Source organism: Podarcis liolepis (genome assembly GCF_965112155.1).
Source record: "Podarcis liolepis genome assembly, chromosome: 6".
NCBI classification, from domain to species: Eukaryota; Metazoa; Chordata; class Lepidosauria; order Squamata; family Lacertidae; genus Podarcis; species Podarcis liolepis.
Window position 1 is genome coordinate 81,090,302 of NC_139559.1, and position 14,700 is coordinate 81,105,001.

The 14,700-nt window shown below is 43.7% G+C and overlaps 1 protein-coding gene across 8 annotated transcripts in view; it reads right to left on the bottom strand.

Annotated features, from left to right (window-relative positions):
• The window catches only part of PTPRC (protein tyrosine phosphatase receptor type C), an 80,332-nt gene that overhangs the window by 9,076 nt on the left and 56,556 nt on the right, over positions 1–14,700 (bottom strand). For all 8 annotated transcript variants that reach the window (XM_083506722.1, XM_083506720.1, XM_083506719.1 and 5 more), the window contains 12 exons: positions 12,343–12,542; positions 11,948–12,011; positions 11,664–11,772; positions 10,371–10,411; positions 9,441–9,550; positions 8,584–8,674; positions 8,375–8,451; positions 8,217–8,253; positions 6,443–6,540; positions 4,175–4,300; positions 2,488–2,645; positions 1,339–1,474 (listed from right to left, as the gene is read on the bottom strand). In XM_083506722.1, the coding sequence (XP_083362848.1) occupies positions 1,339–1,474; positions 2,488–2,645; positions 4,175–4,300; positions 6,443–6,540; positions 8,217–8,253; positions 8,375–8,451; positions 8,584–8,674; positions 9,441–9,550; positions 10,371–10,411; positions 11,664–11,772; positions 11,948–12,011; positions 12,343–12,542 (1,247 nt within the window). The remainder of the gene's footprint in view (positions 1–1,338; positions 1,475–2,487; positions 2,646–4,174; positions 4,301–6,442; positions 6,541–8,216; positions 8,254–8,374; positions 8,452–8,583; positions 8,675–9,440; positions 9,551–10,370; positions 10,412–11,663; positions 11,773–11,947; positions 12,012–12,342; positions 12,543–14,700) is intronic.

Below are 14,700 nucleotides of genomic sequence, written 5' to 3' on the forward strand. Positions count from 1 at the left end.
GATGCACCTGACCATAAGCTGCACCTAGTTTTTAGAGGAAGAAAGGGGGAAAGCCCCGTTTTTGGGGGGATCAGCTCACAGTTGTGCAGCTTATTTTGCAAAGGGGAAAAGCCCCCCTTTTTTGAGGATCAGCTCAAAGTTGTTGAGCTTACTTTGCAAAGGGAAAAAATCCTGTTTTTATGGGGTTCGACGCACAGTTCTGTAACTTCTTTAGGAAAGGAAAGGGAAACCGTTTCTACGGTTTCCAGACAGATAATCTAATCAGCCAGTCACATGTCGCTGGGGAAACAAACAGCCTCTGTCTGCAGAACATTCAACAATGGAGGCCTGGGCAAGGGGGCGGGGCCAGAAAGGGAGCCAGTGATCACCACACATTCGCTCCATAAGATGCACAGACATTTCCCCTTACTTTTCAGGAGGAAAAAAGTGTGTCTTATGGAGCAAAAATTACGGTATATTGCTTGAGTCGTCCACCAACCAATGGAAAGCAGGGTGCTGCTTACTAGACTCTAATCACAAGAAATCCAGAAAGCAGAGAGACGCACTACTGCTGGAATAACTGAGAAGGGGTGGGACTGCAATGGACCACCTGCTCCAATCAAGAGGCAAGATTGTCATATGCACAAATATGAAAGGATTTATTATTACCTACTATGGAAGAATGGTTATTGAAGTTAATGGATTTGGCTGAGATGGCAAAGTTGCCGCGCTTAATAATATAAAAATCATAGTTGAAATTTATTAATGATTGGAAGCCCCTTATGGAATTTTTTTGCACCAAAAGGACAATGAGCTTGTGATATCTAGGTTTGAAGACTGAAAAGAGCTTGGCTTATGGGAAATAGAAGATTGATGTTATTCTGGAGCAAGAGTTTTGCATACATTTTTAAGGCTGATAGAAGGAGAAACGGAAGTCTTTTTCTTTTCTTTATTTACTTTCTTTTAGTTTTTATGTTAAAAATGCTTGACATTTGATGTTCATTTCTGTATATTGTTTTTTAAGCTTTAAGATAAATAACTTTTTAAAAAAAGAGTCCCACAATATATGGGGAAGGAGATGCCAGCACCTGTCCCAGTGTGAATCCATACCTCTACAAGTAAACCCCACCCCTTTTTTCTTTTTTTTACCCTACCAAACTATTTTCTGAGTGAATCAATCTTCCTACCGGATGGATCATCAACAGGCTCTAATAATCACATACAAGAAACAGTGGATCCTTTGTCTTGGTATCACCTGTAGGCTATTCCAAGGTTATCATAATGAATCTCTCATATATATATATATATATATATATATATATATATATATGGTCAACCATCAAAGCTCTGACAGCATACCTCCACCTGCACCATAAGACACCTCTGCCGCCGCAACTTGACAATGTAGCCATAGACATCCATTCTTCCTTCAGCCTCTAGGCCCTCCAGCATTGCATCAATTGCAATATAGGTTCCAGTGCGCCCAACACCAGCACTGACAAGGAGGAGAGAAAGCAATACATTGCGGATAACTGTGGCTGCAATCCTGTACACACTTACGTTGGAGTTAGGGCCACTGAACATAAATAGGGCTTTCTTCCCAGCATACTTGTGTTGGATTTTGCTGTAAGATATGCACCTTAAGGGAAATACGTTCACTTTTAAAAGCTATTTGAGGAAAATAAGCAAACACTGACCGAGATCAGATGTGCATTTCTGTAGGTACGGTTAACAGCAGTAAGAATTGTGAGGGGCAGGGCAAAATCTGTGTCTCTGTGTGTATGTGTTTGTTTAGATAGCAGTACTTGCAGAAGTGTACACACGTGATAATGTACTCTGATTCGGTTTTCTTTGTAACTTCAGATAGCGAAGAGAACTACATGGAAATGAGGCTGTAAAATTCCAGAAGTGACTTGCATCGTTTCAGAGTAAGAATCACATTTTCGAATACTCTCCTATGTATATGAAAAAAGTTCCCTGCATACAGTTAACTAGCATACCAGGGAGAATGTGTTAAAGCACCCTTCTCTCTGTTGTGTATGTATCTGCTTTACTTACGGGGAGTTTGAGGAGCATTCAGAAATAGTATCCCAAAGTGTCCCAGGCCAGACACTGAGGCCCAGCTCCAAAGGCCTTCTGGTGGTTCCCTCACTGCGAGAAGTGAGGTGACAGGGAACCAGGCAGAGGGCCTTCTCAGTAGTGGCACCTGCCCTGTGGAACGCCTTCCCATCAGATGTCAAGGAAATAAACAACTATCTGACTTTTAGAAGACATCTGAAGGCAGCCCTGTTTAGGGAAGTTTTTAATGTTTGATGTTTTATCATGTTTTTAATATTCTGTTGGGAGCCGCCCAGAGTGGCTGGGGGCACCCAGCCAGATGCATGGGGTGTAAGTAAGGTTGTTGTTATCATCTGAATACAGGTAGCACAGTCTAGAATTCTATCACTTCATTCTACTGCACCTATAGACCCAGTCTCAGTTAACCAGAGAGGATGAGCTAATTCTTACCTGCAATGGACCACAACTGGGCCACTAAAAAAGTTGCTGAAAGCGTTAACTCTGCGTCGGAGCTTGAGAAGGAGATGGGGATTATCAGGGACTCCATGGTCTGGCCAGCTGGTGAACTGGATGTGGGTCACATCTCTTCCTGTGGTCTTTTCCCTTCTCTGGGTGAAAAGGAGTGCATGTAAACATTCGCCACTGTCATTTCAATTGCAAATATAAAGAGCAAGGAAAGAGTGGGACTGCCCACCTTCCAAGTGGTGAACAAAGCTCTCCGGCTTCCTTGGGCTTAGCCAGAAATGGAGGGAGAACATGGATGGACTTCTACACTGGTCTGCCTGAGCAACTCATGTTATGATTAAGCCTCATGAGAGGATTCCTCCAGTAGCATATTTATACAGCACCACGAGCCATGTTCCTCCAAACCAAATATCTGCTTAGTAGAAGAGCAGGTGAAGTGTAGTGCTTAAGAGAGCGGGAAGTGAGACACATTCCACCAGTCATGGTTTGCTATACTTGCCTTACCTCTTGTCAATGGCATCACTGTGGGTTATCGGAATAATAATAATAATAATTTTTATTTATACCCCGCCCTCCCCAGCCAAGGCCGGGCTCAGGGCGGCTAGCAAGCAATAATAAAAACAAGTTGAATGAATACAACTTAAAAACAAGATTAAAATACAACAATTAAAATATCGAAACATTAAAATATTAAAATGCAGCCTCATCACAGGAGGAGAAAGGAAAAAGAAAGAGGGGGAGGGAATCAAATTGGCTCCAAGCCAAAGACTAGGCGGAACAACTCTGTCTTACAGGCCCTGCGGAAAGAAATCAGATCCTGCAGGGCCCTGGTCTCATTAGGCAGAGCGTTCCACCAGGCCGGAGCCAGTGTTGAAAAGGCCCTGGCTCTGGTTGAAGCTAATCTAACTTCCTTAGGGCCCGGGACCACTAGGGTATTGCTATTTATGGACCTTGAGGCTCTCCGGGGGGCATACCGGGAGAGGCGGTCCCGTGGGTACAAGGGTCCTAGGCCATGAAGGGCTTTAAAGGTCAAAAGCAGCACCTTAAATCTGACCCTGTACTCCACCGGGAGCCAGTGCAGTTTGAAAAGCACTGGGTGAATATGCTCCCATGGCAGAGACCCCGTGAGGAGCCTCGCTGCAGCGTTCTGCACCCGCTGGAGTTTCTGGGACAGCTTCAAGGGCAGCCCCGCATAGAGCGAATTACAGTAGTCAAGCCTGGAGGTGACCGTCGCATGGATCACTGTGGCCAGGTCGGGGAGGGACAACTCTGTCTTACAGGCCCTGCAGAAAGAAATCAGATCCTGCAGGGCCCTGGTCTCATGAGGCAGAGCGTTCCACCAGGCCGGAGCCAGAGTTGAAAAGGCCCTGGCTCTGGTTGAAGCTAATCTAACTTCCTTAGGGCCTGGGACCACTAGGGTCCCACTAGGAAGGGGAGGGCAAGGTGGTGGTGAGGTTGGCATGGTACAAATGCCAGTCTGTTCCTCCAGGTGGCATGTTCGCACCATGCCAACCTTCCTGCTGCCCCACCGCTTCCCCTCTCCTGTCGCTGCGCACTACCTGCTTGGTGGTCCTTGGAAAACCACTATTTGCTTTACTTATTTACCTCTTTTACACAAGTATTATTGCAAAGGCAAGATTATGCAAAGCTCTGCAAGTGTTGCTGTGCTTACGTTTGTGATGTGCAGCTTCTGAATGTTGTAGTCGGGGCACACCTTACATTCGTTTATCTTCACAACGATGTCTCCGTAAGATGCGGTCTCCTCTTCCATGGATGGCCAATATTTGGCACATTTGACCTGTAGAAACGCAAGGACCATCAACTGCAACCAGCCCTAACATAGGTCTGCATTTATTTGTTTACTTTAAAAAATTGTATACACTGATTTTCTCCTCCCCATTGGAGTTGCTCGAAATGGCTTACAAATAAAAAAGCAGGCATAAAAGTAACCAAGATCCAGCCGTTAAAACTCAAATTATCAAACTAAAAATGGCATAAAATAAACCAGTTGGTACTGCAGTTCAACCCTTTGTTCTGTAAGACTGAGTAGGAATGGCTCCAGTATGTGGTATAGTAGTTAAGAGTGCCAAATTAGGGCCCGGGAGACCAGGGTTCAAATACCCTCTTGGCCATGAAGCTCATTGGGTTACCTCAGGAATCAACTCTCGGCCCAGTCCAACCTCACAGGGTTGTTGGGAGAAAAAATGAGGAAGGAGAAAACCATGAATGTTACCTTTTGCTGCTTGGAGAAAAGGTGAGATACATCTGAAGGCTCAGGGAAGTTTTTAATATTTAATGCTGTACTGTTTTTAACATTTGATTGGGAGCCGCCCAGAGTGGCTGGGGAAACTCAGCCAGATGGGCAGGGTATAAATAATAAATTATCATTATCATTATTATTATTATAAATGTAAAAAAAAATTACAGTCAGATGTAATCTTGGCTGCGAGTCCTGGAAGACCTGCTCCCTGCCCTGAAGGAATTTTTCCGCCTCACCTTGGAGGGCAGGGCCCTGACTGACTCCAGCTACAAAAGCTGAGGTTTGCTGGGCAGACTTTAGGGCTGGGGTATTGTTGCTGTTGGTTTTTTGTATTTTTATTTTAGATCTTTTGAAAATTGTTGTTTGGTGTTTTTTTTCAGGTTTTATTTATTGTTTACGACAACTTTTGGTACACTATAGTTAGGTATGGCTTTCATGTTGTCAGCCACCTTGAGCATCATTTGAAAAGACAGCATACAAACAAAATTATGTAGAAGAGTAGAAGAGTTTGGATTTCATATCACTACCCTAAGGAGTCTCAAAGCGGCTAACATTCTCCTTTCCCTTCCTCCCCCACAACAAACACTCTGTGAGGTGAGTGGGGCTGAGAGACTTCAAAGAAGTGTGACTAGCCCAAGGTCACCCAGCAGCTGCATGTGGAGGAGCGGAGACGCGAACCCGGTTCACCAGATTACGAGTCTACCGCTCTTATCCACTACACCACACCACACCACACGTACAGGCGGTGTCCATTTTAGGCATTTCCAATTGAAGCCATGGGTCATTTTTGACCCAGAAGAGGAAGGGATGGGGTGGAACAGGGGTGCCGCTGAGGTATAATGGGGTGGGGTGGACTTATGCATGCTCTGTCAACATGAGCTTTGACCTGGAATGCAACCCCCGCAGAAACGGTTTTGTTTTGTTTTAAAAGAGAGAGACAGAGGAGAGCTCTGTGTGGTGTAGTGGTTAAGAGCGGTAGTCACGTAATCTGGGAAACTGGGTTCGTGTCTCCGCTCCTCCACATGCAGCTGCTGGGTGACCTTGGGCCAGTCACACTTCTGTGAAGTCTCTCAGCCCCACTCACCTCACAGAGTGTTTGTTGTGGGGGAGGAAGGGAAAGGAGAATGTTAGCCACTTTGAGACTCCTTAAGGGCAGTGAAAGGCGGGATATCAAATCCAAACTCTTCTTCTTCTTCTCTGTTGGGTCAGCCCAAATGTTCTTCTGCTCCATCTTCTCATTTCCCACAATGGCCTGCCTGATGCTTCTCAGAAGTCCCTGTGCATAGCATGAGGAGAAACAGTTTCCCCCCACCCCACCCCCCATTCCAGCAAATGGTAAGCACGCGCTTCTTGGGAAAACTTGGCCAAGACAAACCATAAGAAATGGTAGTAGCCATACACTGGCAGCAGAGCCTGGACAAGTCAATGCATGCTGCTGATCAAGTCAGTAGCCATTTCCTGCATCCAGATTACAAGTGTCTCCCCAGAAGAATTTGGGTTGGCTCATAAATTCATTAGCAGAAGTTATGACCCACCACAGAGCCTTTGTACATCCTCTTGGGTATTTTGTGGCCAAAGAGGTTTCCCATAATTAACCGGATTGGTGTAAGAATAAAGTAAGCAGAGTCATGCATATTTTTTACAGTAGCCACAACAGGAGAGTGCACCTCTTTCCCTCACCCTGTTTCCTTCCTCGCAGCGAGTCACCATGACAACGATGGTTGCCTTCTGCTCCCAGATCATTCTCCAGAAATCATCCGTTGTCTCCTCCTTGGGACCTGAGCAGAAATATTTACTTTAAGCAGTTGGCGTGATTGCCGTGGGCATGACCCAGCCAAAGATAGAAGCACTTTTAAAGAGAAGGAGAGAGAGTTAAACGTACGGCCCACAGAGATCAAGGAAACTTAAAAGCAATTAACTTTGGCTAGGTCAGGCCAAATCCATGCACAATAGGGTGACGGAGGTCTGGGAACAGGGCAAGTGAGTGGCCCAGCTGATCAGGTGAATGAATGGGTGGGTAGTCTGGGAGAAAGGGGAGGACACAGCTGGGGACACAGGCCTTCAAGTACTTTCCACTGTCGCCACCACCATGGAGGGGGAAGTCCTTCTGCCCTTCACTGCTGCTATCGGCAGAAGGAAGTGTGCGTTTCACAATCCACACTTCTTTCTGTCAGGGCAGGACAGAGAAGAGACTGTCTCCTCTTCATTCCTCCCTCCTCTGTGACTGGCAACAGCTGCGTCCTCTTGGGATTGGGGTGAGCTGTGAGGAGATGGGGAAGCATTGGGCAAGCAAGCTGTGAGGTGATGGAGATTTGCAGCGGAGGATGGCGGGTAGGTGAGGTTGAGGTGGAAGATGGATGAGAGACTGGAGCTTAAAGGAGCTGTGAAAATATAGGGGATTGAAGGGGCTGTGTGGATATGGGAGGAATCAAGGAGATGTTAGAATATAGGGAGGTTGATGGAGTTATGAGGCTATGGGAAGCATGGGTGAGGGGTAAAGGGAGGGGATAGGGTTGGAAAGGGTGGGAGGTGGGGCTGGTTAGCAATGCAAGCTGGGGCAGCAGCCCCTCATATGTGTGAGCACGGAGAAAGAGAGAGAGACTACTTTCCTGAATGATTTAAGGTGGAAAGGGAAGGAAAAAGAAAATGTGTGCTTTGGGGGGGGAGGTTATTGGGTTGTTGTTCTTATTTTGAATATGTATTTTGTGGTATTTTGATTTTATTCTGTGAACCGCCCTGGGACCTCCAGGTATAGGGCGGTAAAGGTAAAAGGTAAAGGGACCCCTGACCATTAGGTCCAGTCGTGCCTGACTCTGGGGTTGCGGCACTCATCTCACTTTACTAGCCGAGGGAGCCGGCGTACAGCTTCCGGGTCATGTGGCCAGCATGACTGTTAAGTTGTGGGTTGACATAGCAGACAACACAGCAATTTCTCCAAAGCAGCTCTTTATTTTGTAAGCTGGAATAGAACTGAACTGAGGAGCTCAGTCAGCCTGCTTATTATAGAGCTCCAGAACAATGTAACTGTTGCCATTTTCTAAAACTATCCAATCACTGAACGTCACTTTTTGATCCTTCATTTGCATAGCTATCTGCAGTATCCCCCTGCTGGCCCAGGGTGAGAACTTCAGTACATAACAATGACTAAGCCGCCTCTGGCAAACCAGAGCAGCACACGGAAATGCCGTTTACCTTCCCGCCGGAGCGGTACCTATTTATCTACTTGCACTTGCTAGGTTGGCAGGAGCAGGGACCAAACAACAGGAGCTCACCCTGTTGTGGGGATTCGAACCACCGACCTTCTGATCAGCAAGCCCTAGGACCTTCTGATCAGCAAGCCCTAGGCTCTGTGGTATATTCAATAAAGAAGAAGAAGAAGAAGAAGAAGAAGAAGAAGAAGAAGAAGAAGAAGAAGAAGAAGAAGAAGAAGAAGAAGAAATACCAAAATACTAACCTTGGGCAGCAATGTATTTTCTTGGTTCTGTGAAGCCCTACAAGATAAAGTAATTTGTTATTATGCCCAGACAAACTAATATCTGCACATTCTTAGGAATAATTATGAATAACGTTTTCAATCTGACATTAGGAATTTTGCTAACAGTGGTCACTCACGTCAATATGGCTTGCATTTATGTAGTCAGATCCAGGGTCCCCGAGTATTGAAGAAAGCTCCACACGGTTGTAGTCATCTTTTCATATAAACAGTCATAAACAAAGGTTAAGACGTTATCAAAGGTTATCTTCAGTTTGATATAAATTCGGGGGGAGGGGGGAAGGATAACGGATTCTCACGAAGAACCCAATTTGCAATATGTACTTACAAGGGAGGATGTCAATGTAACGGTTTTTGTTCTGGTTGTAAGACTTGCGTGCATCTTTTATTGCGAATTTACTGAAAACTCTGGGAATGCTCTGCAAAAGAAGGACAACAACCTCAGCAAAAAGAATTATGTGAAACCATTGCCACCACAGTTAGGGATAAATGACATATTTAGCTCTTCAAAACTATTCACATTGAAATATTCTCAGAGTCGCAAAGTGATTTCATGCTCTTTATTCAGCTCATAGTGGTGAGGAGGAATGAATGAAAGTCCCCTCAAAGTATCTGCTTTCTATACATTATTTACATGATGGGCAGCACAGGATTGGCTAATTCTGGAATTCTACTGTAAGCCAATCAGGCTGTGGATTCACTTATATCTGGAGCATGATTGGGTGGTTCCTGCCAACCAATCATACTGCTGCATTGTTCTAGGACCAATCAGACTGCTGCATTCTGAATCCTATTGTTCTAGGACCAATCAGACTGCTGCAATTTGGATCCTATTGTTCTAGGACCAATCAGACTGCTGCAGTTTGGATACTATTCAACTTAGTACATAACACACATCATAATTCATTTCAACTGCACTCCTTAATCCAGTTTATCCACACTCAGGGCTGCAAGCCAATTCCCATTTACTAAGGACTAACTGCCAAAGGATTCAGCAAGACTCATCTCTTATAATGCAATTCTAGCCTTCTGAGCTACACAGCTGTGCTCTGCACCTCCCCCCCCAACCTTGAGCCCTTCAGGGAATTTGGGAACTTCTTACCCCATAACAAAAGCAAGCCAGCCACCAGCATTACTCATATTTCTGATTTACACTTGGCTAATGTCTTTTAATGGGGCACCAACCTGAAATTCATCCAGGAAAAGTCTTCCTTCATCTGCTATCTTCCTCTTATATGTTTCCCACAACAACTCTGCAGGAATTGGGTCTATGTTCAGCAGATGTTTTTCATCATCTTTAAAACACGTAGAAAAACATATATGTCGTGACATTTGTTTCTTTTAATACATATCACACAAAGGCAATCCATATTTAAACACATGCTTAGGTTCCTATAGTTTTCTTATAGGTTTGCAATCAAGTTATACAACTTGAGTGCAATGAAATGACATTTGGCAAAGCACTACCAAATAATTCACATTATTTATTCTCTTAAAGCAGGCATAGAAATATGTTGGATTACAACTCCCATAATTCCTGACTATTGGCCATGCTGGCTGAGGCAGATGGGGACTGGAATCCAATATCTGAAGACCATGGGTTCCCCATCCTTAAAACATGTACATTTAACAGCATTACAGAGTTAGGTCTGAAAGATTTGTCAGGTCACAAGAATTCCCTGATGTTACTGTTGGAAGTTTGGATGCAACTCAGTTTAGAGAACAGGGTTTTGCATTTTCACATATTGAGCTTCTCAGGCAGACAATAGGCTTGTTTACCTTCCTCCCAAGGTGAAGGGAAGTGACATAGGCTAAGCCAGGCAAGACAGCTTACTCTATGGCATTAACCCCTTCATCCATTAAGTAGACTGAATCATGTTGGTTATATGAGGCTGGCTATCCCACATACTCTGTGTACTGAAGGGTTAACCGAAAGGTAATAAATCCTGTTACCCCAATAGTTATAATGCCTACAAAGGTCCATGAGGAAAGTTTCTACATTACGACTCCAAGAAGCATGCTTCGGGGTTCAGTACTGCTACAAAGGCTTTATGGTGAGCTAGACAAAAATATCAATTAAATGCTTGCACTTGCCCAAAGCTGGAGAATACCAACCTCTGCCTATGATAAGAGGCTGCATACCTGTATCTGGATCCCTGTAAGAAACATAAACGGTTATGAAGCCTAAGAGCAATGCTCCATGTTAACAAAGCTTTCTGCAACCAAATTCTAAGGTACATCCAGCAAAGTTTACGAGTGAGATCCGCAGGCTCTTGTCTGGTTTGGTCCTATGTCACTCCAGTATTAGTAAAAGTCATAAAAGCGGTGCTGGTCAAGGAATAACAATATAACTCTTTCCTATGTGACTATAACCCAACTCCCATGGAGGGTACTTTAGCATGAGAAGGAATCAGGAGTGGCCAGCAGGAAGGGGCAAAGGGGTCGCCTGGCCTCTGAGCAGCAGTGCCACTGCAGTTTATAGAGATGGAGAGGAGTGAGGTGGCAGGGAGGTCGTCCCTGCAGACGCACTGGTGGTGCCCAACTGGTTACAGGAGTGCATTTGCACAGCCTTGACCCTCCCACCCCTCTTCTTTCTGGTAAGCTGCAGTGATGGCGCGGATTGGGGGGGCCATGTGTGTCTTTTTAAATATACATTTATTTATTTGGTTTTTCAGATTAAAGTTTTACAATCCCATATCCAACATACAACATAAAGACAAGATTCCAAAGAATCTCCTGGGCTCCTTCCTCTCCCCTTCGTGGGTCCTACTGTTAGTCATTTCCTCCTGCATCTTTTATAATAATCCAAAACTTTTACATCTCCATTATGTCCCAAAGTCACCATTAAACTACAAGTGTTATTCCAATCCTACTAACGATTTTAGCTGTTTACAGTGGTTTTTAAGATAAATTATAAATTTCCCCCATTCCTTATTAAAATGTTGGTCTTCCTGATTTCTGATTCTTCCGGTCATTTTTGCCATTTCAGCATAATCCATCAATTTAATCTGCCATTCTTCTCTGGTAGGGACTTTCCATGGGAGGCCCTGTGTGGCTTGATGTAGCTTCCTGTCCAACCACCCCGTGAGAAATCTTCACTTTTCTCTACCTTACTTTACACTTCCTGACATGTGATTCCTTATAGATATCACCGGAGAAATATGCAACCAAGAGACCATGGCCAAAGGAAGCCACTGCGAAGCAGGCGTTAGATGGTTGGAGTAGGATTCTCGTAGGGTTGTTGCAAGATGGGAAAGAGATAAACTATGTACACTTCCTTGAAATCCTTGGAGCAATGTAGTAGGTAAATAAAGGAGAAAGAAATCTCACGCCATTCTACATTATATCAATAAGTCTTCTCATTTTATTTCATATACTTAAGAGAAGAAAGGAAGAGGGGTTACTTACGATGATCGTTTTTTGTTAAGAGTGTAGATTTTATACAAAACAAGGAGCAAAGCCACAGAGGTCACAATAATGAGGAATGCCAAAAATATAATCAGGGCTTGAGAATTATCTGCAAAATTCGAAAGAACAAAGGGAGAGAGAAGCTATGTTGAAAAGGTTTAAGAAATGCTAGCAAAAGTTTGTTCCATTATTTGCTTTCTAAACCTTATGTCAAGTCCTGCTCTTGTGTTTTAACATGTAAATTAATCAGTAAATTGATAGGAGTGGTTGAAACTTTAGCTTACATCTGGTTGTTACTGGATTAGAGGTCAAGGCTTCCGAGGTATAATTCCCGTTGCTAAAACCAACCTAATAAACAGAAAGAACAGCGGATACTATTTTGATATGTCAAAAATGTATCACCGAAGACAAACAATATCCTAAATGGTTTCCCATCTAAACTGAAGATGCAATAATCAAAAGAGCTACTTTTACACAAATGGCTATTGCCCATTGGGACTGGTAGGGCAGAAGACAGGGAGCCCAGCTCTAGGTGGCGCCAAAGCCAGTGGCAGGAAGAGCTGACTAATTCTAGTTTTGTCTGCAGCTTCCACAAGGGAAAACACCATTACCCAGGGAGGTAATGAATTAAATGCATCTACCTATATCTCAATGTAAACATCAGAATTAAGCGGTTTACCTTAAACGTGTATGTTGTCAGATAAGCCAGGTCTTTAACTTCAAAAGAACAATCTTTCTTCGTTTTATTCTCATCCTCCAGGTACAAGATATATTCTTCTTTGGGGCCGTTTATTTGTTCTGGCTTTGAGCATTTGATCTTAACAGCATTGTTTGCTTCGTTTGATAAGTCCGCTTTGAGATTTTTCACACCTGTTGGTTCTGTTTGAAAGACAAATAGTTAAGGCATAATAATAATAATAATAATAATAATAATAATGCCATTCATTTACAGTGGTACCTCGGGTTAAATACTTAATTCGTTCTGGAGGTCCGTTCTTAACCTGAAACTGTTCTTAACCTGAAGCACCACTTTAGCTAATGGGGCCTCCTGCTGCTGCCACGTCGCCGGAGCACAATTTCTGTTCTCATCCTGAAGCAAAGTTCTTAACCTGAAGCACTATTTCTGGGTTAGCGGAGTCTGTAACCTAAAGCGTATGTAACCTGAAGCGTATGTAACCCGAAGTACCACTGTATATACTGCTTTTGATGTCCAAAGCAATGAACTATACACTAAAAGAACAAATTATACAGTGGGATTCAACAAAATGCCATCAGCAGGCAAAGCACCAAAGGCCTCCCAGAACTCTCTCCCTGGAGAAGCCAGACTGGCTCCCTCCTTGTCCTTCCACTGGCAGGTGAACTATTTATTGGTCCAATAGGCTTTTGGAGACAAACTGCTTTTAATGAATCAAAGATTTCAAGGATGGACACCATAGCAAAAGATCTTCCCCTTCACTCCCCTAGAAATGTTGTAGGCTTTGAATCGCTAGCCAAGAAGTCATTGCACTCAGAGTTTTCTTGCCACAAGTGGCAGCCAGTGAAGTAGCGAGAGGGCAGGAAAGCGAACCTCTTGCCACAGATATGACTTATCCATTTGTTTCAAAGATCTATACGCTGCCCTTCAATACGCTGTGCTTCTAGAGTGGCTTGCATAAGTTCAGTAAAACAGCAGACAAAGCACAATGTAAAACAGTAGAAAACCCAGAAGTGTGACACACTAAAAACAACAGTCAACATAACACTCTTTCTGTATCTGTAGTTGATCCATCTTTTCGTGTGGCTGTACCGACATTTTGTAGCACCCTGCCTAGGGACATCAGGCAGGCATACTTTTCTCAATGCTTGATAAAAACATTTTTGTTCAGACAAGCCTACCCAAATATGTAGAATGCTTACATGGGTTTCGATCTGTTTTTCGCTTATTCCTGATTTTAATTATTTGAATGTTTTAAATAGCAGTTTCTAACTGTTTCTATTGTTTAGTTTTTTTATAAACTGCTTTTAAGGGTTTTCTTCTGCTTTCAATCAAGCGATATATGAATTGTATGAAATAAATGTCTTAGAGTTAGGTAAAGGGACCCCTGACCATTAGGTCCAGTCGCAGACGACTCTGGGGTTGCAATGCTCATCTCGCTTTATTGGTCGAGGGAGCCAGCGTACAGCTTCTGGATCATGTGGCCAGCATGACTAAGTCGCTTCTGGCGAACCAGAGCAGCGCACGGAAACGCCGTTTACCTTCCCGCCGGAGCGGTACCTATTTATCTACTTGCACTTTGACGTGCTTTCAGACTGCTAGGTTGGCAGGAGCTGGGACTGAGCAATGGGAGCTCACCCCGTTGCGGGTATTCGAACCGCCGACCTTCTGATCGGCAAGTCCTAGGCTCTGTGATTTAACCCACAGCACCACCCATCTTAGAGTTAGAGGAAGCTTTTATTAGTAAGCAAAGGACTAGCCTGACCATTTTTCCAACCAGAATATTTGCACTCTTAGAGGTATTTCATTATCACCTCATGACAACAAACTGCTCTAGTCCACCCAGGAAAAATAAAGAAAATGTCTTCTTCCTGTCAAGTCATACAGGCCTTTTTGTTTTTGCTTGCTCCTTTGTTTTTAATGAACATATTTTCAACATTCCTCCAAAAGTCACCCCAAACACCCCTCTTTACATGGCACAAGTATTCCTTCCAACATAGCTGATGACAGAACATTTATACAAATTAGTATAAATGCTTTCCTATAGTCTGGGACAAAATATGACCTCAAGTATGTAGCACAACCTCCTTTGGTTCCATCACAACCACCAAACGTAACGGAGAACGAACATGTAGGTAGATGTTATAGACCTCTGATCATCAATAACTTTGAGCCATTCTGATAAGTCAGATGATGCTTGGTTATAACCCAAGAGGGTGGGGAAATAACAATTTATTTCACAGGAAATTATTCCAATCATTCCTATAAATTTCATGCATTAAATGTTGAAAATGAATGATTTCCACATAGATAAATTTAGATGCAGCTGTTCATATGTAGTCT